The sequence below is a fragment of the Protopterus annectens genome, chromosome 10.part0 (genome assembly GCF_019279795.1).
Source record: "Protopterus annectens isolate FY-2018-M chromosome 10.part0, PAN1.0, whole genome shotgun sequence".
NCBI lineage: Eukaryota > Metazoa > Chordata > Ceratodontiformes > Protopteridae > Protopterus > Protopterus annectens.
The window spans coordinates 95076442-95099928 of NC_056744.1; the positions used below are offsets into that span (position 1 = coordinate 95076442).

Genomic DNA, 23487 nt, shown 5'->3' on the forward strand with positions numbered 1-23487 from the left:
CGCATTCACTCACACATGCAGACAGACACAAAGACACTCACACACATGCATACACACATTCTCTTTTTCGTTTCACTCTGTGAATGGCGGCCTGGTACCAAATGATCCACGGCCCACTGGTTGAGGACCACAGCTTTAGAATGTTATGAAACACTGGAGAGAATGCAAAGGGATTTCCTTATCTGTACTGTATTTAGTAACAACACAAACAGCAATAGTTTTCATATATTTATTCATAAGCCAAGTTACCTATAAAAATCTTAATACTAAAATGCTTTTACATAGAGTTTGCTGTTCATAAAACTTTTTTTAGTGTTTACACTGAAAAAAATTCAGACCATAATTATACTTTACACATTTACAGCAGGGCTTTTACAACATTTAAAACACAACAAAAATAAATCCCCAGCTCCCTCCATTTGACCCAAAACAGAAAAAAAATAATAATTAAAAAAAGATCTCTCAGGTTCCCAGTTCTCTTTTTAAAATAATCTTATTATCTACTATATAGTTCACTGATACTGAGTCTTTAAAGTATGATTTATTTACTCTTAGTAAAAAAAACAAAAAAAAACTGACAGTGGATTTAAATACTTATGAGCAAGGCTTACAGACGGACCTGCGCCCCACTTGCTCGACGAAAATCACAGTTCCAGTCCTTATGTAGCTGCCTCTGTTTTGTGAGACACGGGAGAAACTCTCTTAAGAAAATGGACTGCACCTCAGTTCACAACTTCCAGAAACCAAATTGTGTAAGGCTGAATTGCAAATGTGGGGGGCAAACCCAGTCCAGGTCCTGTTTATTGATCATCTTGCCTTGTGCAGCCTTTCCTTGAGATATTACAATGCACAGTCACCAGGATGACTGCTGTAAATATAAAGAAAATCCTTAAGAATTCATAGTTCATTTAAGTGTAAATGCAGCTGAGGTGAAGTAGTAAGTTGTATAATTAAAAAAGTTTTTTACACAAATATTGATGCATTTGCCCACTGCAGTTTAGTAAACATAATGTTCATTCTGTGTGATTATTTCAAACATGCAAAGATAGTACAGTGTCTGGAAAAAAGCTTTAGAAATATGGAAAGTTGACCTACAAAACACAACAGAGCTTGTTACTGTAATACTGTATCTGTCTGGACTGACTGCATCAGATGAGATGGTATCAGTAAACCTAGCAGAGACTTGCTCAGTGATCACATCACTTCCACAAAGACCTGCAAGGCCCTGGGCTGTGTCATTGTCAATACTATGCTCAGAGGCAGCTTTGAACATAATAATATAACATAATTTGTTAGCAAAATTATTTTAACCCCCCCAGACCAATAATAACATTACACAAATAAATTCTCTTTGCGTAGTTTTGAGACCAAGATACTTATGCTTCCACCTACGTTCAAGGAAACTAATTTAACACATTTTCAAGATATAAACAGAAACATTGCAGATATGAACAGTTTTATATAAAAAATGCTTTACAAACATATTAGTGCTTCATACAAGCAAAACAACTGAATAAAACATGATTTTCATGCTATATAATGTACACCACCAGTTGAAACTAGAAATGTTTATAAATTATGGTACACTGTTTTAGGCATAATTAATGTTTATGTCTATCTAGTAGTTCATAAGGAGTAACCACCATCCAAGTGTTTTGGTAACTATAACTCTGTTTACTTGGGGCCAATGCATGATTTGCTGACCATGTGAATTTTTAAAATTTCTGTTATTAAAAGAATTTCACATTTGATACTTCATGTATTGTGGGTGAGAAAACAATCTGTCACTACAGAATCCTATATGTATGTTACACAACCCAGAAAACTGAATTGGAAGGGGAGGAGATGCTCTAAAATTTTGACTTGCAGCCTTAATGAGACTTACATAATAAACTACTTTGTTTTAGAAACATGGAAACTTACTGTCATATGTGATGGCTTTATAAATGCTGAGACAAGAGCTTCAATCTGCACATGTACCAAAAAGTTATAAGAAAACAAGTAACATAACTTGGTGGTGCACTACAGAATGGGATGGCATTTATTAACTTTACTTTTAAAAGGAGAGCACTCCGTTCTCATAGCATTTACTACTTACCTATTTCTCCAAATAACAGTGCACAACATACCTCTCGACTGCTCTGACTAATGATGCAATACTACAATTTTTGCAATCAGTATTTGTTTTGAAACAAATACTGATTCTGTAAATTCAACTTTTGCAAATTATTTTTTATCCCTAACGGTATGCGGTCTAGCATGTGTAGACTTCTTTGTGTGTAAAAAATATGAAAGTGCTACTCTTTCTGGCTCTCGTATGACCCTCAAAGGCCACTACTATGATTTTTAATAGTCACATGTTGAGAGATATGGCACAGAGAACTGTCATATTATCTTCTCTCATTTGCAGATACTGCTACTTAACTGTGCCTTAACTGTTGAATGTGTGTCTGCATTGGAAAACAAAAATTCAGTGAAAATAAATTTACATATACTTAAAAGGGGTCAAAGGCCATTAACAAAAAAAATCATAGCATATTTAGCACCAAAGGCTAAGGGGTTAACTCTCACACTGCAATGCACACATTTTAAATGTGCTGCTTACAAGTACATAGTTTAATAATCCATGCCCATTGTATGTTAAATAATGCATACTGTCTGCTTTCTACAGATCTTCCCTATCATGCAAGCCTTGTCATTTCCTCACTAGCATTAAGTATTAGTAGACTGCTTTAGCACAGATGACATAGAACATCAAGAACTTATACCCAGACAACTTAATGAAATTAAAAGTAAAAATTTGTTTTTCCAAATCAACAAAATGTATGTGGAGACGAGGCTTTAAAACATCAAACTAAGGGTGATAAAGTCATATACCAAAGTATAAGCTAACAATCTTGCATACGAGTTTGATCATACTGTGGTACACATTTTTAAAATTTACCTGGAATTTAGAATGGTGGTACTTTTTTTCAGCATATTTACTAGAAGTATCTATTAAGCAGAACATTGTTCGAGCTGTACAGAAATACAACAATCTTCAGTTTAAACTGTACTTTGCTGCTGAATCTGTACACAGTCACAAGCAATTAGTTCCTCCTCATCCTCCATACAGCTACAATACTTTAGAGAAGAATTCCAAACATCAAATGCCAGAACAGTGAAATTCTAAAATACCACATCTTGCTTTCTGGTTTACAGACACTCCCAAACAGATTCCTACTTCTAAATGGTAATACATGGGATTAAGTTATAAAGAAACTTTTGGAAAATTAAATTTGGCACCAGAAAAACAACTACTGAGCAAGGATAGAAGGTGGAGCATCCTCCCCACAAAAGAAACACATTTTTCAACCTTGTTTAAACCTACATTTTCCTCCTCTGATTGTCCATCACGTTTTAACTAGCTCAAAGCAGTTAAGATAGTGCAGAAGTGCTCCTTACTGCAAGACTTCCTTGCATTTACTGCTTAAATGACAACAAGCCTAGCAATCTGATCTACTTACAGTGTGCCACTACTTTCTCACTCAAAGGTGCTTTGGTTTAGTGAAGCTATACTGCCTCCAGTTTAAAACAAATAACTATTTACAACCGCATTTAATATACATTTGATGAAAGAAGGGGGTATGTCGGCTGGTATGCTACATGGGATAGACATTCTTTTTATTTGTAATAAAAGCAAGCCAATCAATTTGTACTACCCATCCTTTTTCACATCAACATTCTCAACTAATGTCAGATTATTTTTATAAACATTTTTATCTATTTTCCCTCTTTTGTCTCAGCTGTGTGTTCTGTATAACAGGGATGCAAAATGCATTAGGGTACCTACAAAACTTAACTTAGCATTTAGTATTACTCTGACTGTACAACTACTCTGACTGTACAACTGACTGCTGGATTTTGTTTTTTCTTGGATGTATTGCGGACTCAGTGCTCAGGCTTTTTTTGGACTCTCCAATTTTACTTAACTTGCAAGTAAACTATGAAATCTACTAAAAACACTAATGGTTTGTAGCTGGAATCAGAACAGGTCTGCACAGTAGTAATGTGTAACATTTTAAAACCCATGTTATTATTATTATATTTCTGTTTTGTGTTTTCTTTAACTTTAATTCACAATAAAGAACTAAGACTATGGATTGTTTTAGCAACCATAAAAGCGCAGGGATTCTAAATTAATGTGCTCATACTTATGAAAGTGATATTTAAATCTAGTTCTGCAGATACATACCTCAGCTCTTAAAAGTGACATATACACATTAACCGCAGTAAGCCTCTTGTAAGTCAGCTCAACACACTTTACAATATTTACCATTCCATAACTATGTTTCATATTATTTCAACTTGACCTCCCCCATCCCCAACCAGAGGAAGATGATGCCAAAGGGCACCAATACTGATGTAAACTCTTTAAAAATCAATCTGTGTAAACGTCTGCACAAAATCCAACTGCAATACTTCACACTATGGTTTAGTTCTAACTTTGATGTGCTCATGTTTGGTTTAGTTCTAACTTTGAGGTGCTCATGTTTCCCTCTTAGAACTACAGATACTAACAGAGGTCATTCAACACTGCTGCCGACAAGATCAAAGGAAAACTTCACTGGCATTATCTTCACAACATGTACAAAATGATTACTTGATGCAATGTTACAGAGACATGTCTAACTTTTAAAAGTGTAGCTGAATAGTGCAACATAATGCCCTTACCACAAAAGTAAATCCTTATTGGAGGGACTCGTACAGCAAAACTACAGCTGATGACTTTCTATTCTCTAAACCAGTTTTCAAGCTGCATAACGGTATAACTCATGCATTATTACACTTCTAGCTTCAGTTTGCACTTGCCTAATATAAAATCAGCTCTGCTGTATATTTTCTTCAATTCTTCTAGCAACAGCAATACACACAATTTTCTACAAAGACTCAAAAACATGGACAGTTAGCAGTGGGATGTACTGTTTTAAAAATCTCAAGTTATCTTTCCTCTTAAAGACTTATTTTAGCAAGTAGACTTCTCATGACAAGTACTAAGCTATACTAACTGCATTTCTTTAGGGAAAAAAAAACACTTCCAACAGTCTTATACTGTCTAGGTAGAACCCAAATAGTTTGTTAGAGTAATCTGCGAATGAAGACAGCAAATACATAATCCTCTAAAATAGTGCCTGCCAAACCATTCAGCTGTTGGACATTAATTAGTAGCTTGTAAATTTACAGAATAGGTGGACACCTGGCCAGGTTGCAGTTTCACAGATCCCCTGCAAATTAGCTTATTCTTCAGATATGTAGAAGTGGATGGCAGAAGGATATGTTTATTCATGATACATATTTGCCTTTTTTTCTGAGGTTGTGCAACCATTCAACTGATTAGATAATATTTGTTAAGGAGGTGCTGGGATGGACGCCTCCTGAATCAGGAGGAGTTGTGGACTTCTTCTCTACACAAAAGACCAGTGCAGGCTTGAATCCATTTAATAGGCTTGTAGAGTATTAGTTTATTAAAATGTGATTTGCTGAAATATACCACATCTGGTAGCAGTCGTAGACCTTGCCTTGATGCTGTCCTTCACTGCAATGCTGTAGGTCTCATAATTAAGTAATTTAATGGGCAAGCTACTCAGATAAGGTTTGCATGTTATTACATACATTTTGATTGTCCTTCGTCAAGGAAACAAACAGCTTTGTCAGATTTTCTAATGTGTGTGGTTCTTTCCATAGACTTGTCTATGCACGCACAAGATGTGCAGCAGTCCTTCCCCTTTGTTCTCTTGTTTTAGGAAGAAATCTGAGATGTGCAGACCTTGCTTCAGGAAGACTGCTGAAACAATTTTCATCAAGGAAAACAAATGGTTCCCAGAACCACCTTATCCCTGTGAAAGACTGCAGGGTTTGATGCATGTCAATGTCTGCAATTCATACATCTTTCTAGGAGAGGTAATTGCTACTAAAAGCCTGTCTTCCAGAAGAAAAATTAAGTCCACTGAGAACAAGTGGATTCAAAGGGTGGTAATGTCATCTTTTCTGTTTTAACTTCCAAACTATGCAAATAGCATGGTAAGGCAGCAAAAAAAGTAGGACTGTTTTATGAAGGTTTTTACTTTAGGTGCGCTGAAAATCTGAGTTGTGATGAGAGTGCAAACAGAACTTGCATAAAGTAAGACAAGTCTTTCATAAAGTTCCAAATAATCTGAAAGTTGTCAAACTGGACAGAAGAGGCCTACAGACTGTCCAACTGCCCCAAAATGGAACCATTCTCACTTTATCAGGCTCCCAATATCTTTTAGGATGTGAACTACAAACAGAATGACGAGCTGTTTAGAAATCATATTAGATTTTCCAAGTAAGAAGGTTAACTTTCCTGTTGTCTAAGTGTAGTATTGACCCTTGCTGCTGTGGCAATACTGTCATACAGAGAAGGATAGCATAATCAGCTATAGAAGAAAAAGCATGAACAGGAATTTAGTGCCTTTTACAAGGATCAATTTTAGCAAGAACCTTATGATATGGAGTAGCATATTTTGAATCACAGGGCATGGTGAATTATATCAAAAAACAAAAAAATGCCAAATGGCTTAGAAGTGCTCCTCTTAAAATATAAAAACTTTTAATTAAATGATGTGTCCATAAGTGTTTTCATCTTACAATTAGATAAAACTTCTTCAGATAAAGCCAGATTCAAAAAATACCACTTAAATAACATTTATAGTCACATGACAGATAATCAGTACTTAAAGACCCATACCTACATTAACATAAAAAAATATGAACATTTAAAAACCCTAATAAATATTTATGTATTTAGATGCCATTTTCATCTTATGGCAGGGTAGCAAAGATGAGATTAAACATTTTTTTTTGGATTACATTGGATTAGATCACTGGTATCACCGAAATTTTGGCATCTACTCACAATATTGGTGAGTTAAGTATTACTTATCTGGATTTTTTTGGAGAAAGATGTTGATAACGGGATGTATATCTCCCGTATCTACAGGAAACCCACATACCCAAACACCCTGCGCCATTTTTTGAGCTCCCATCCCTCTTCTCATAACAAGGCAGTTATTAAAGGGCAAATAGTCAGAGCGGCACATATGATTACCCTTGATCAAAGGTTCCAGGAAGAATGTGTGGTTTTAAAAGGTATGTTGCTTAAAAGAGGCTACCCAAAAGGTTAGTGGAAGAAATTATAGTTGAGGTCACTAATAAAATGAACAGTCGGCATTTTTTACCACTGTTAAACAGTAGAATGAATAAGAACAATGTCTTTTCAGAAGATTCTAAATCACTGCAGGCACATACACAACGTGGCTACAAGCAGCTCTTTTATTACGGCCTTCAATTTAGAAAGTGGTTTGATTAAATAGATCTTGAATAAGAATTGGACTGTCATGCAAGAAAATAGAACTGTTTGTGAGAGGGTGGGGAATGCATCCATTACACTGTACAAGAGGTGTAATGAACTTTAAAATCATGTTCGAGCTTAGGACTATCCTAAATTATAGAGAGTCATCAATGAATAAATGTGGGACATATAATTTTTGTAAGTTGACTGTAACAGGTGAACACATAATTATCAATGGAAGGACATTTAAAATTAAAGGGAAGCACAATTGTGATAGCGCTGGAATGGTGTTTGTGGTGTTGTGCCAGTCATGCAAAGGTTTCTATATTGAGAAAACTGAACACAGCCTTTGTGATTGTATGTATGAGCATACATATGAAATTAAGAAGGAAAAACACAATAACACTGTTTTTAAGCACTTCAAGGAGTACACAGGACACTCATTTAAGTTTAATGTTTTGGAAAAGTTTATGAAGAATGTACGAGGAGGCCCTTGGCCAATTACTTTAGAGAAAAGAGAATTATTTTGGCAAATATTTTGGAATGCACATAACTGGCTAGGTCTTAATGAACACATATCAATAGTCCTAATTTTAAAACTAAAATCATTCAATAGATAGTAAGTTGTTAAAAATCTTTTAGATGATAGGTTTTAGGGGTTGAAAGTTTAACTTTTTACTTGTATTATATCCTATTACATTGTTGTTTTAATAAAACTATGCTGATGTGTATTTATTAGGGTTTTAAAATGTTCATTTTTTTAGGTTAATGTAGGTGTGGGTCTTTAAATACCAATTATCTATCATGTGACTATAAAGTTTATTTAAGAGGTATTTTTTGAATCCGGCTTTATATAAAGAAGTTTTACCTGAATATAAGATGAAAGCACTTATGGATATGTCTTTTAATTAAAAGTTTTTTATTTTAAGAGGAGCACTTCTAAGCCGTTTGGCGTTTTTTTATATTGTTAGAGTCTGTATACTCATGTCGGGGAATGGTAAATAAGCATATCACATATCCTAAGTTAAGAGAAGCAGCAGACTTTTGTCTTCCTGGCTTGATCTTAACGATAAGCAGGAGAAACTTTTAGGAACTAAGCAATCACTTCTGAATCAAAAATCTATCGGGAGAGTTCCTCATATAGTTGTTATATGTAGAGAAAACATTCTCTCCTGCTGTCACTCTACAGATAAAGTTAGTGACTTGCATGTTGAGTCTGCCAGACAGTTTTGCCTGCTTGGTAAGTTAACCACCTACTTATTTCTTTCCTACAAAAAGCAAGCATGACCCCCCCCCCCACACACACACACACGGCAAATGTATTTAACATATATTACTTCTTTGTGTTTTTCCGAAGGCACCTGGTCAAGCATTTCTTTGGTGACCCATAATTCCGAATCTTTGCTGATGTCAAATTAATGTCCCAAGTGCAGCCTGAAGTATATACTTTAAGAATCTGTGGCTGTTCTGGGATGAAAAAAAAACATTCCTGGAGACATACTGTTGGTCAAACTGTCAGGATTACAATAATTAGTCTATGGCTTGTGTCCATAACATTTTAAAAAGCCATCACAGGTTCTTTACATGACTTTGCAGTAGGGTTTAAGAAACAAAGTATGGCAGCACTCCATGCCTGCAGCAGTGCCTGCCCATGCAAAAATGAAGTTCTTGCTGGAGGTGGTTTCGTTGCTGGGCACTGTTCTGTCACCATTTTGAAACTTGTGAGGCATTTTGTGACTAATTATGCAATATCCCCAGTGGTTTCTTTTTAAATAAATCAAAATCAAAATTAATTCCATGGGCAAAAAAAAAAAAAGTTAAATATGACCATCTTTACAAGTTTAAGGGTGACCAGAGATCTTCAGTGGTAAAAAAGAATGATTTATTTTTCTTTTAACTAAATAACACTGTAAGTGATGCAGGTGGGAGTTCTTCATAATGTTTTCCTAAAGGGTTCAATTTTACCATAGTGGAAGCCTTCAAAGTGTATTACTGTTGAAATGCGAAGTGGATGAAACTTCTCGGTTTTCTTTCTTCAACCTTTAGCGACAATCATTAGATTATACTGACTTTTTTTTACTTTTTTTTTTCTTGTGTTCTTTTTCCTTGTCTGTCTTCCTAACTTGCATAACGTTGTCTGTATGTGTGTCTGCATGTATGTATGCAAAAGAACAGCTTTCACAACCTGAAGCCATCTCACTTTTACAGTTTTGTACATCGTTTGAAGTGTCCATTTACCAAAGTCATGCAATGCCCTCAAGACAAAAAGTAACTATTCGGAGGTAGGGGTGTGGTCATTACGCATACATTTCTTTTATAGGTTCATAGGTAAATACGTAGGCTATCTGCCCTTGTGGGCCATTTTAAACCTTGCCAGCTTCCCTTTTGGTGCTTGAATTTATCCCTATATTGTTATTTCAAATAATCATTTCTTATAACTACTTCCTTTTAGCCTGAAAGAACAGAAATTTTTTTTTAATAATTGGTGAGTGGAAAATAGGCCATAATGACCAACAAACTACTTGTGAATGGAAAAAGGTAACAAACTGAATTACAGTTTTGAAGAGATAAGAAGAAATGACGAGTTCCATCAGTAGTTCTGCCTTTATATATACAGGGCACATGCCGACTAATGCTACAGTAACAATGCCATGAAACTGGTGTTATCCCTACATGAAGAACCTTTCAACAGCTTGAAACATAGGCTGTATTACAACATATTTCTATAAACAGAAGCTTAACTGTTCTAATACAGCTGCAAGAAACCACCCTAAAAAAGACTTTAACCAGTCCAAGCAAAGAATATTCATGAACTGCACAACTTGACTATTCATCCTTAAATGGACCCCCTACAAGATGCAAGATATTAATTCAGTGTGCTAAATGTGTCTGTAATTATAGTACCAAGTAAGTGCAAAGTGGTTCTGGGCTGCATCTGAAAACTGCTTTCAGCAGTGTAATCTTGGCAAACAAGTGAAATGAAGTGTTTATGTTTAGTGTACTTTGGTGTGTTGTGTGTTGTTTTTTTAACGTCTGATACAAACCCATATAAATATACAATACTGTTAATTTTTAAAGATATAATCACTGTAAAAACTCTGAAAAGGTAAAATGGTAAAACTTTTTAGGCTCAACTCAATATGTGTAATGTATACTATATGTCAAGATGCACAGCACAGGATTAGAACACGAGGAAAGGTTGCTCATCACAGGAAGTAGCTGAATAACTTAAAAGCAGTATAAATTACAGTACAACTTCATGTTTATTGCGAATTACCTTATATGTCTGATGTCCAGTGCAGATGTACACATGCACACCTTCTAGCAGACCCCTTCTTTTGCACATAAAACAACCAACTGCAAATATTGCCAGGTTTTGTTGGAAAAACTTTTAGTGTCAGGATTTTAAATGTTAGGGAGTGACTAACATTATATGGATATAAAGTACATCTGTGCCTTTCATTTTAAGAACTGACATCCATTTAAACTCCTTAGTAGTAGAAGAACTGATCTAGGAATACGAAAGACTGTTGCAGTCTTAGCTTAGAATATAATGAACTGTAAGCCTATCAACGATTACTTTACTTCAGTGTAGACTATGACAAATTTTATGCCTAGGAATGATGACTTATTTTAATGTGCATACCTTTAGAAATAAGATGATAACACTTTAAGGTTCCATGAAAAACATATTATGTTTGCATCTGACATTATCTGAACTGTTAACACTGTGCACCCCACCCCCCTTAATTTACAGATTCAGTCTTTGGCCCAACCAAAAGGGAGCCATATTTATATTTGCTCACAAAGAACACTCTTTCATTAACAAACAGCCATTCCAAACAATGACTACTTAAAAACAAAAAGTTAACAAAAAGCTGTGACCTATTTCAACTAAGATTAAAAAAATAGAGGTAAAGTAAATATGGCTGGCATTTCCAAAATCTTTGATCTTGGTGTGTATATGTGTCCCCTCCCCCTCCTGTGGCAGCACAATGATAAGCCAAAATATAGGAAGAGAAGACAAAATAAACAAAGACCCCCCCCCCCCCACAGTGCATCATTTTTACATAATACACAGTCTGATAAGAGGTTAGCAGTTTTTTCTTTTGTTTAACAAAAGCACCTCAGTTAAGAACTGTTTAAACAAATCTCTGTTCCTTGTCTATTTACACAAACCTCATATCCTCGGATGCGCAGAGGGAGCACAGTGCAGTAGAAAAATGATTCTGTATTTTTCATTTTAAAAACTTCCAAGAAATACAATATTTACATAAAAGAATAAACATTATATACCTGATTCTGCTTTACATCTCCTAAAGCAGACAGAGGTACCAGGGCGATTATGGCTTGTGTGTGTGTGTGTGTGTGTGTGTGTGTGTGTGTGTGTGTGTGTGTGTGTGTGTGTGTGTGTGTGTGTGTGTCTTTACCTGTACATGCTGCAAGGTAATCTGTAGAGGTACGGAAATTAGGAGTGGGGTGCATTGGTAGGCCTGCTGAGAATGCCAAAAAGGTGAAGCTCTAAAAAAAATTAAAAGCAGTAGTGCAGGAATCAAGTTCAAACTCAAAACACAACCTGTTTTCCATCATCTATACATCAAAAGCAGGATGTGCAAGGTCTAAGTACATGTGCAGTTGTGCAAGTGGAGGTGGGGTGGTGCTGTTGATACACTTAGGCCAAAAAGATTTTCTCCACTTTGAGAGAGCAGATTCATTCGAATGACTGGGATATTACAGTTCTTATCTATACAAGGCCTTAGTCCTCTTTTGCAGTTGAGAAGCAATTTTTAGCAAACATGAGCTGCACTGTCATTGTTAGTTCCCAATCTGTAGTTCAAACAGTTCTATAAGTTCGCGGTTTACCTTTTCAGACTCATTACAAGCTTCACAGTCATGAGCTTGTAGTGTATCCAGACTGCCCAGATTTGCTCAAGTTACAGCAGATGTTTGAATTGTTAGTGTTCATTAACAAATAATAGATACTCCATCAGCCCTCAATAGTCGACCGGTGGTAGGGTCATAGGTCCCAGCTAGATAGTAAAGATCTTGGTTATCTTGGTGTTTTCTGTTTTGAGTCATTAGTTCATACTGCTCCTTGCTGACCACCTGGCACTTATGTGATATAGTCTGTACATCATTCTCATCTTCATGACTAGACTGGTACAATGCATTCTAAAAATTAAAAACATTTATAACAGTTACAATTGTGTGTATTACACTAATTACCTATAACATCACAGTTATTTTTAATTGCAAAAGTACACTGGATATTATGGTCAATGGCCAGCAAAACCTATAAATATTCAGTAGACAGAATCAGTCTTGGAAAATATGGATAATTTAAGCAGAAAAATAACATGGGCTGCACTTTCATTTAGCTGCTAGGAATGAATGATTAATTAATACAAAAAAAAATCAGTTATGCACTTACCTGGTATCTAGAATCAATGGATGCTCTTTTAATTTCACATGGTGGAATTCTAAATCTGGCAAGCTTTCCCTTTCTCTCTCTCTCGGTCTCAGTTTTGTACAAGAGTTACTTAAAAACAGTTCCTGTCTTCCACAATCTGAGGTCTTCTGTACTGTTCAGACAGGTATAATGAATTTGACATAGGCAGCCATTGACACTGCTCAGAAAATGGACTTTGGGTAAGAGCTACCTGTTCTGAATCTCTTCCCAACAACACAGACACACATTCCTTACTTTGCTCCTGTATTTCTACGATGCTGATTCAGTTTCTAAAATAAGGACTTAAGTATTGTAGGTACTAACATACTTACTACTAAGGCAGCTTTTTCATTATCCTCGCAATCAGCGTAAAACCAAACTACAAACTTCTACAATGCTCGACTCTTATGCAAATGATTCATTCCATTCTTACTTTAAAACTTAGATAAGGAAATTCCTACTTAATAGCTCACTTTGCATTTTCCATGCCTTAAAAAATGACAAATGACATTTACAAACATTGTGAGGATATTCAATTTTACAATCTCTAATTACACATAAATACAACACAGCATTTGCTTCCACATTTGCAAACTTTAAGTTTATAGGATTTTAAATATTACAATACATTTTATCACATGACCCCATTTGAAGAAAAACGCTAAAACGAGCTTAAAGATCATATTTAAAATAGCGAAACCAAGTATTTGGGTACATCCTTGTGCATGTGAACATTTTATTTATTTATTTATTTTTTTGTAAAAAAAAAGGTTGTTGTAATTGTTTTGTAAAAAAAAAAAGTTGGTTTAATGCCAGTTTCAAAAACTGTTTTAAAAAAAGCTTCCAAACAGGGAAGTCTAACATACTTCTGATGTATTTATGGCATGAATATTAATATGTTGGCAGGGGATGTTTATGTCGCTATGGGGGCCACGTCTAATTACAATGGATTAGCATACTACAAACTTGTGAAATAAATATTTAATTGCCAACACATTGGCTTTTACATCCACTTGAGCTACCAACAACTCAAGATGACAGGGTCTCCGTTTAATGTCACATCTGAAGGCTGGAAAACTAAAGAATGGAGCATACTGCACTGCAGTGTCAGTCAATTGTAAATTAATCTAATCTCCTGGAGTAGGAATAGAACCCACAAACTTCATCTTCCAGCACCAAAACCAAGTTGCTACCTGTTAAGCCACTGGCACTGATTTATAATTTTCTACTTTTGTGACTGAAATCTTGGCAAAAGAAGAAAGTGTCACTTTGGAAATCCTTTATTTTACAGGCTTTCAGCTTGTAAACTCTAAAAATAGTTTACTCATTTTCAGACTGATGCTTTTGACACTTAGGGCATTGCTACTTTTCTGAAATCTGAATATGACACAATTTATGAAGTTGAAAAGTTATTTGCTTCTAGGAAAAAAACGACTGGGAGTTGGGTAGAAAAGGTATAAGTTATGATTAAATATAATGAACTTACTCACTTTAGTACTGCAATGTCTATCATTAACTACAGAGAAATTCACAGTATGGCAATTCAAATTTTTGTTCTGATTCCAACCAACTGATAACTCCCCCTACCGGTAAGCTTTCATATAAGAAAGTAAGTACAGTTGTGTACACTTCCCATAAATGTAGATGTTCGAGTGTATTCACTGTTGCAGTCATTACATTTGGGTAATCTGCTGGCAGGTTGCCCTCAGTCGGCCTGATTAACAAAGTCTTGGGTCCTGCGTCGGTTGCTGTCCCTTCTTCCATGACGTCAGGTCATCAGGGGTATAAAACATGCAGCGGACGTCATTTTCGTCACTTTTACTTGCCCCAAATGTCAGGTGCCCCCCAAATGGGGAGCAAAAAATAAATAAATAAATAAATAATATATATATATATATATATATATATATATATATATATATATATATGGGTCCCTATCAGATCGTCGAAATGCCAATTCACCGAACTGTCATTTCATCGAAAATTCATTACATCGACAAGCATTTTAGGTGGGGCTTAGCCACACCCCAATGTGGGGCTGTGCCCCACCCCTAACTATATATATCAACTCCAGGGTCGCACAACATTGGGGACGGGGGCAAATGCTTGTCGATGTAATGAAGTTTCGACGAAATGACAGTTCGGTGAATTGGCATTTCGACGATCTGATAGGGACCCATATATATATATATATATATATATGTATATGTATGTAATTTAGAATACAAAAAATATACCTCCAAATAAAAGCAAATACACCAAAAAGGCTTTTGAGCATAGTAAAGGAAAGAAGAGGTATAGTAAGAGAATAAACAGGAGGCTGTAGGGTGGGTAACCAGGACTGCACCAGTGAATACACTCGAACATCTACAGTTATAGTAAGTGTACACAACTGTACTATGTTCTTCGTGTTTCACTGTTGTAGTCATTACATTTGGCTAGAATCCCAAAGCTATGGTTGGGGGGATGGAATTATACAGCATTAGGAGCAGCTAAAAGGCCCTGCAGGACAGCAGTGGCAAAGCCTGCTCTGGATTTAGAGAAGAGAGGTAAATGGTAATGTTTGGTGAACGTATGAACTGAGCTCCAGGTAGCAACTTCTACAATGTCTCTGGTAGGAACCCCCCTGAGAAAGGCTGCAGAAGTAGATGCTGCCCTGGTGGAATGGGATCTGATCCCCTTGGGGACAGACTTTCCATGGTGCATGTAGCAGAAACAAATGCAATGGCTTATCCATTTTGAAACAGTCTGCTTTGAGATAGCCTTTCCCTCTGCCCCTGCAGCAAATGCCACCAGTAACTGATCAGATTTTCTTAGAGATTTTAAGCAGAATCTTAGTTGTCTGTGTACATCCAGTGAATGCAAAATCCACTCACCCTTGTTCTGTGGGTTAGGGAAAAAGGTTGGCAGATGAATAGTCTGATTAAGAGCCATATTAGATACCACTTTAGGCATAAAGGATGGATTTGGTCTTGAGAGCCACCCTGTCCGAGTAAAATATAATAAAAGGCTCCACTGCCACGAGAGCCTGTAGCTCTGAAATCCTTCTAGCTGAAGTGACTGCTAAAAGAAAAGCTGTCTTCTAAGAGAGAATTTTTATGTCTGCAGTAGTAGCTGATTCAAAAGGAGGTAGAGTGAGATTTTCCAACACAAAATTGAGGGCCCATGCAGGAGTTGGTACTCTCCTGGGAGGTTGTAAATGTTTGGCCCCTCTGAGGTACTGCTTTAGCAGGGGATGAGAAAAGAGGGGAGGCTTTGAGTTGTAATGAGCTGAAATGGCAGAGGCATGGATTTTTATGGAAGAAAAGGATAGGCCCTTGTGAAGCATCTCAGTTAAATATTGCAGAATCTGAGGAATATTGGGCATTGCTGTGCTTATTCCTTGTGCTTGGTTCCAGGCACAGAATCTTTTCCATTTATAAGCATAAGATTTTCTAGTAGTAGGCCTTCTAGCCTCCAAACTGACATCCATCACAGGTTTACTGAGAGATGTAACTGGTGGAATTAGTTGATTAGCCATGCTGCAAGATTCAGAGTTTGGAGGTGAGTGTGCAGAATTTGATAGTTCTGCTGAGACAGTAGATAAGGTGTCTGAGGCAGGTACCAAAGAGGAAGGTGTGACATATTACGTAGGAGCGGGTACCAGTGTTGGCGAGGCCAGCCTGGAGCAATCAGAATCATTTTTGTTTTTTCCTGTCTGACTTTTAGTAAGACCTTGGAGAGCAGAAGCAGAGGGGGGAAGGCATAGACTGATAGGTTTTTCCAGCTGAAGGATAGAGCATCCACTTTCCAAGCTTTTTTGTGATGAATTCTTGTGCAGAATTTGCCCAACTGAGGGTTGGGGTGAGGCAAAAACATCTATGTCTGGGCTCCCCCATTTGCATGTTAACATGCAGAAGATTTGTGGATCCAGTTTCCATTCGTGTGGGTCCATTAGATTTCTGCTTAGTTCGTCTGCCAGAGTATTTTGCTTTCCTGGCAGGAATTGAGCTTGTAGATGTATTTGGTAAGTCAAGGCCGTGTTCCACAAGGCCATGGCTAGTCTGCAAAGGGGGTAGGAATGGGTGCCTCCCTGCTTATTTATGTACCACATGACTGTGGTGTTGTCTGTCTTTATCAGTAGTTGTACTGGATGAAGATAGTCCTTGAAGGCTGTCAGAGCATTCTGTACAGCTAGCATCTCTTTCTGGTTGATACGTAAGTGAATTTGATCTGGGTTCCATTGGCCCTGAATGCATCTCCCTGCCAGATGAGCCTCCCAAGCATAATCTGATGCGTCCGTAGTCAGGGTTTGGGTGGCAGGGGGTGGAATGAATGACAGTCCTTTGTTTTGGTGACAGGCCTCTGCCCACCATAGGAACTCTTGCTGCAGACAAGGAATGATAGGAATCATTGTTTCCAGGCTGTGACAATGTTGACTCCATAAGCTTTTTAGGTACCATTGAAGTTTCCTCATATGGAGTGCTGCATATGGAATTACCAGAATGCAGGAAGCCATGAACCCCAAGGCCTGCAAAATCTGTCTTGCAGACAGCTGGGTTTTTGTGGCCACTTGTTTGAAGCAAGTCATCAATTGATTTTGTTTTTCTGGCATGAGGTAAGTCATCTGGGCAGTTGTATTCAAGCTTGCACCCAGGAATGTAATTATTTGAGAGGGTACCAGTTGTCATTTCTTTTCGTTTATGGTGTACCCTAGACAAGTTAGAAGCCTTTTTACAAACGCCAGATGCTTTAGAAGAGTGTCCTTGTTTTCTGCCTGAATTAGACAATCGTCCAGGCAAGGATAAATTTGAATGTTTCTTTGTCTGCAAAATGCAATTACTGGTGCCAAGTACTTTGTAAAGACCCTGGAGCAGTAGATAAGCCAAAGGAGAGTGCAGAGAACTGGTAATGCAAATATCCTACTTTGAAGCGGAGGTATCTTCTGCAAGATTCCCTGATTGGGATATGCAGGTAAGCCTCTTTTAAATCTAGAGTTACCAACCAGGCATCCTTGCCTAGCATAGGCAGTAACTGTCAGCATCTTGAATTTTGGAATGTCCAGAAATGTGTTTAGAATGGATAAGTCCAGAACTGAACGCCATGATTTGTCTTTTCTGGGTACCAGGAAAAGTCTTGAATAAAAACCTTGTCCCTTTTCCTTTTCTGGTACTGGTTGAATAGCCCCCATATTCATGAGGGACATAACTTGTTTCTGGGCCTCTGCCCACTGATTTGGGGGCAGAGCTGGCCATCTGTTTGGGACTGGCAAAGTGTGGAAATTAAATCTGTATCCCTGGGATACTATATTTAAAACCCACTTGTCCTGGGTAATTAATTGCCAATTTTTTGCATGAAGTGCCAGTTTCCCCCCCAAAGGGGCTGCCAAAAGATAAGTGCTTGGTGACTTGCAGAGGAAAGTCATTGTTTACCGTAGGGGGGTGCCTTGTTACTTCCAGATTTGGAGGTGGGAGCACCCCATTGTTTTGTTCTGTAAGCTCCTTGTGACTGAAACCTGGAGCTTTTGGAGTGTCTGGGTTTGCCCTGAGTGGCTCTGGTGGGTACTGGAAAGGACCAGTTCTTAGTAGGCCAGTGCCTACTGAACCTGGGTGGCTGTACTTGTAAGAAATCTTTTAGAGTTTGCATAGCTTTAGCTTTATCTTTCATCTTTTTCAAAACTTCTTCTGCCTTATTACCAAATAGAGTGTCCTGTTGTAAAGGAGCATCCAACAATTTTGCTTTAACATGATCAGGCAGATTTTGCTTCTTGAGCCAAGCATGCCTTCTTATCACAGATCCAGTTACATCAGCCCTGCAAGAGGCCTCCAAGGATCAAAACCACATTGCAAAGTATGCTTTCCAACTTGTTCAGCTGAATGCAATAAATCCTGCAACTCTTTATTTTCCACACAGTCAGAAATCAACATAGTTTTCTGTTTAAGTAACCCAATGACATGCTGCTGATATTTAAGCATATGAAATTGACAGTTTAAAGCTCTGATTGCCAATGTTGCAGACGTGTAAACCTTCTTACCCCATCTATACAGTGCCCTGGAATCCCTATCAGAACTGGTAGGATTTTTAGCAGTAGAAGCCTTAACGCCCTTGGGACCCTGAGAAATGGTTTTAGGGTCAGCAGAAGGGTTTTTAAAAAGGAATTTGTGGGAGTCAGGAACCCTGTAATATCTATCTGGCTTACTAGGAGCCGGAGGCAGGGAATCAGGAGCCAAGCTGGATTCTGAGAAAACATCATCAACAATGTCTAGAACAGGAGGTACAGCCAAAGGCCTATGCTGAGGTAGAAGAAGAAAATCCCTAAGCCTCTTTTTAGATTCTGAGAAGTCCTGACTCTCCCATTGAAAATGTTCCCTTAAGGTATGCAAAGTTTCTCCAAAAGAAAAATCCTCAGCAGGAGAGGCAGAAGGGATGGAATCTTCTGCATCAGAGTCCTCATAAGGTAGAATAGATAATTCCTGATCAGAAGAGGAATCAGAAGAAACAGAAACCTGATCTGATGACTCACAGTCAGTGCCTTGCCTAGGCCTCTTAGCAGGAGGAGGATGGGAACCCCTGATCAAGGTAATTAAATCTTCAGCCATTTTGATAATTTGTTTTTTAGGCATAGGGGCCTGTGCATGTGGCCCAAGCGTCGTTTTTTTAGACATAGAAGTTGATTTTGGCCTTGGTTTTGAAGATGGCATCGGTTTAATATACAAATCTTTAGGCCTGAAAACATCCTCAGAAGCCGGTGCCTACTCAGTGGCTCCGGACCCATCTAAGGTAGAGACATTCGTGGGTTCAAAACTTAAAGCATCTCATGGCATACCAGACTCGGAATGGGTCTCAGTAGAGGTCTGCGAATCAAAAGTAGCAGGTATCAAAGCCTGCAAAAGCACCTCACTGAGTACCGGCTAACTGGCGACTGGCTTAGGAGAAGCTTCGTCGTCAGTTTTGGACCTCGACGGTCTGTCTATGTCTTTTTCTTTGCGGTTTTTGTGTATTCCGGTAGTCGGATTTCTAACAGACGACATTTCTGGATAGATAAATCTTGAGCCAAAATATTCTGAAGCAAAAATATACCAACGCTTAATAGTGCATTGATTAAATTTAGCACAAAACCGACAGCAAGGCACTTTGTTGTCAGGGCCTAGGCAAGGAATACAGTACAAATGAAAATCCTTATGAGGCATTTGCTTCCCATAAGTAATACAATTATTAACTTTTACTGACATCGGTAAGGAGCAAGAAAAAGTTTCCCCAACGAGGTACTTAGCTTTAGGTTGAAGACTTCAGTTCTGAAACTCGAAAATGAAAATTTCAGGAGTCGGCTGACAGGCACTTGCGAACTGCTTCTGCTTTGAGCACCGCGCGGCAAGAAAGACTGATGAAAATGGCGTCGGCTGCATGTTTTATACCCCTGACAACTTGACGTCATGGAAGAAGGGACAGCAACCGACCAACGCAGGACCCAAGACTTTGTTAATCAGGCCGACTGGGGGCAACCTGCCAGCAGATTACCCAAATGTAATGACTGCAACAGTGAAACACGAAGAACATCTACATGGGATCTAATAATTTTTTTTGTGGAAGAAGGGAAGGCCAACCAGAGGCTTGTTTTATTCTTAAAGGGGGATTATGAAGTAGTCTTAAGGATTGGATTGGGGAAGAGGTACAAGAGGGATTAGTCAAGAAAGGGATAGTGGAATCAGATCTTCTTCTTGGGAGTTTGTGAAAGGAAACTGCGAAGGAGAAACAGCTTCTGTGAACATCAGATATACCCAAAGCCTTAAAGAGTCCAGAATATGAAAGTTTATTCTCTTTACTAGGTATACATATACAAGTTAGGACAAGTTAGGTCAAACAATGTAGAAACTAGGTAAAAAGATATCTAGAACTTTAAGGATGAAACCTGTGGGAAATATTCACTTTGAAGTTTGGCTAAAATGGATAAAGAAGAAAAGAAGAAATGTATATTAACTCTGGTTCTTTTTAGAAGTGGCATGTGCTGGACATTCTTCAGTTTGGTGCTTAGCTGAGATGCCTTCTGTGTAACTTTGCATGTCCTTCCTGTGAGCACGCTGGTTTTCATTGGTCTTTCTCCAAAGACACACCATAGGTGAAATGCTTATATTTTTATTGTTAAACTACAGATAAGAAGTTATGTACCTACCATAACGTTCCATGTTAGTTGTCTTCTTCTCGCCTTCTTTCTAGCTGGTCGGGTTTGGAGCCGATCCTCGGCTCCGACTCGGCCATCTACTAAAGCTCGAGAGCTATTTACTGGCTCGAGGCCTCCCCTTATCCCACAATGCTTGGCGCTAGATACCCAGATCTCATTTGGCAGAGCTAACACCATAGAAAAAATTTTAGGGACACCTGTCCAAAATACAAGGTTTACCTACAGTACTAAAACAGAGGAGGACGTAACCCAGATAAGACTCAGGCAGAGGAAGAAGGCCTCAAAAAGGGACTCTTTTCGGTCTGTCCAGGCTAGGGGGATGGAGGGTAGAAGGCAAGAAGAAGACAACTAACATGGAACGTTATGGTAGGTACATAACTTCTTAATGTTAAGTTGTCTATCTCGCCTTCATTCTTGCTGGTTGGGACAGCGTTCCTAGCACCTTAGTCCTGGGTGGCTCATCGGAACAGACTCTTGAGCACAGTGGAACCAAAATTAGCTCTACTCCTAGAGACCATATCCAGCTTATAATGTGAAATGAAGGTATGAGGTGTGGCCCATGTGGCTGCAGCACAAATAGATTCTATTGGTAGTCTAGCTTGAAAAGCTACCGAAGTAGCTAACACTCTGGTGGAATGACCTTTAGGTTTAGTAGGGAGTTCTTTATGTCTCAGCTGATAAATCAAAGTAATAATAGAGGACAACCATCTGGATAAGGTAACTTTAGAAACTGGCAGGCCCTGTTTGCCCTCAGCATAGGACAGGAAGAGTTGGTCTGACTTTCTTGTTTGCTTAGTCCTGTCCAAATAAAAACGTAATTGCCTATGAACATCCAATTGGTGTAACTTTTGTTCAGCTTTGTTTGAATAGTTAGGAAAAAAGACAGGTAGATCAACAGCCTGATTCAGGTTTGCTTCAGAAGGTATCTTGGGCAGAAAAGAAGGATTAGTCCTGAGTGACACTCTATCCTTGTGAAACACAAGGTAAGGAGGACGAATACAGAGGGCTTGAAGTTCCGAAACTCTCCTAGCTGAGGTGATGGCTACTAAAAAGAGAGTCTTCCAGGAGAGTAATTTTAAGGAACAGGAAGCCGCAGGTTCAAAAGGAGGGAGAATCAAGGAAGCTAATATCAAGTTTAAATCCCACGGAGGCGGAGGATCTCTGACCGGGGGCCTAAGCAAAATAGTCCCTTTAAGAAAAGCCTTGCAAAGTTTGTGGGACATGATGCTAGTTTCTGACAGGCCAGCGTGGAAATTTGCAATAGCAGCTAATTGGACCCTAATGGTGGCAGACAAGGAACCAGCTTGAAAAAGTTATGCTAGAAAATCTAGAACGTGATGGACAGGGGCTGTAAAGGGGTCTATATTCCTAGCCTCTGCCCAGAAGGAGAAACGTTTCCACTTACTAGCATAAGTCTTCCTGGTAGTAGATTTGTGCGAAGAAAGAATGATTTCACGCACCGGCTGAGAAATATGTGGAAGCCTGGCTAAGATTGGAAGTGGAGCAACCAAGCTGTGAGGTTGAGAGACTGAGGGGATTGGAGCAGCCTGCCCGACTGATGGACCAAGAGGTCTGGCACTGGGTCCAGATTCCAAGGCTGCTCCAGCAGATGACGATGCAGGAATGGAAACCAAATTTGTCGAGGCCAGTAAGGGGCAATGAGGATCATCCTGGATCCCAATGCGGTCACCTTCTGAATTAGTTTGGGAATTAGGGGAAAAGGTGGAAATGCATACAGAAGACCCCGGGGCCAATCGTGAACTAGAGCGTCTCTGGGGGAGTGGCTGGGGAGGGGGAAGAGAGTGAAGAAATCGTCGCACTTGCTGTTGAGAGGAGTTGCGAAAAGGTCGCAGCAAGGTTGACCCCATCTGTGGAAAACTTTGTCCGCTACTGACTGATTGAGAGACCACTCGTGAGGCATGAGAATAGCTCTGCTTAGCCTGTCCACTATGACGTTGGACTTCCCGGGGATGTGCGTTGCTATCAGAAATCGTTGGGAGGAGATCGCCCACTGCCAGAGTCTGAGCGCTTCTCGACATAAGGGATAGGACTTGGTTCCGCCCTGCTTGTTGATGTACCACACTGCAGACATATTGTCTGTTTGAATTGCAATTTGGGTAGAGTTGGGTGGGTAGAGAGTCCTGAAGAGCTTGCAACCCTAAAAGCACCGCTCTCATCTCCAAGACGTTTATGTGCAGGTGGTACTCTAGAGGTTGTTACAAATGGAATCTAGGTTCATCATTAACTATAAAACTATGTTCCCTAATGGGTTAAATATGGAAATTTAAACTTACCTTTTCCACATAGTATCCAGAGAACATTGAATGTTTATAAAAGAATTTTAGTGAAAAACAATAAGAATAGGTAGTGTGTATTTTGTATTAATAGTATTAGTTTAGAAAAACTAAAAAATTAAAAAATTAGAATATTTATAAATGTGATGATTTATAGCATTGTTTTTTTTGTTTAAGCATTTATTTATTTATTCTAAAAAATATTAAGATTATTTAAAGGATTTAAGGTTATAAA

General features: G+C 38.3%; 1 protein-coding gene across 1 annotated transcript in view; it reads right to left on the bottom strand.

The window, feature by feature from the left end:
* Window positions 1-215: 215 nt before the first annotated feature.
* Window positions 216-23487, bottom strand: part of BAHCC1 (BAH domain and coiled-coil containing 1) — a 1784093-nt gene continuing 1760821 nt past the window's right edge. The window contains exon 28 of the mRNA XM_044085068.1: window positions 216-12523. Coding sequence (XP_043941003.1) covers window positions 12317-12523 — 207 coding nt within the window. The 3' untranslated portion in view covers window positions 216-12316. The remainder of the gene's footprint in view (window positions 12524-23487) is intronic.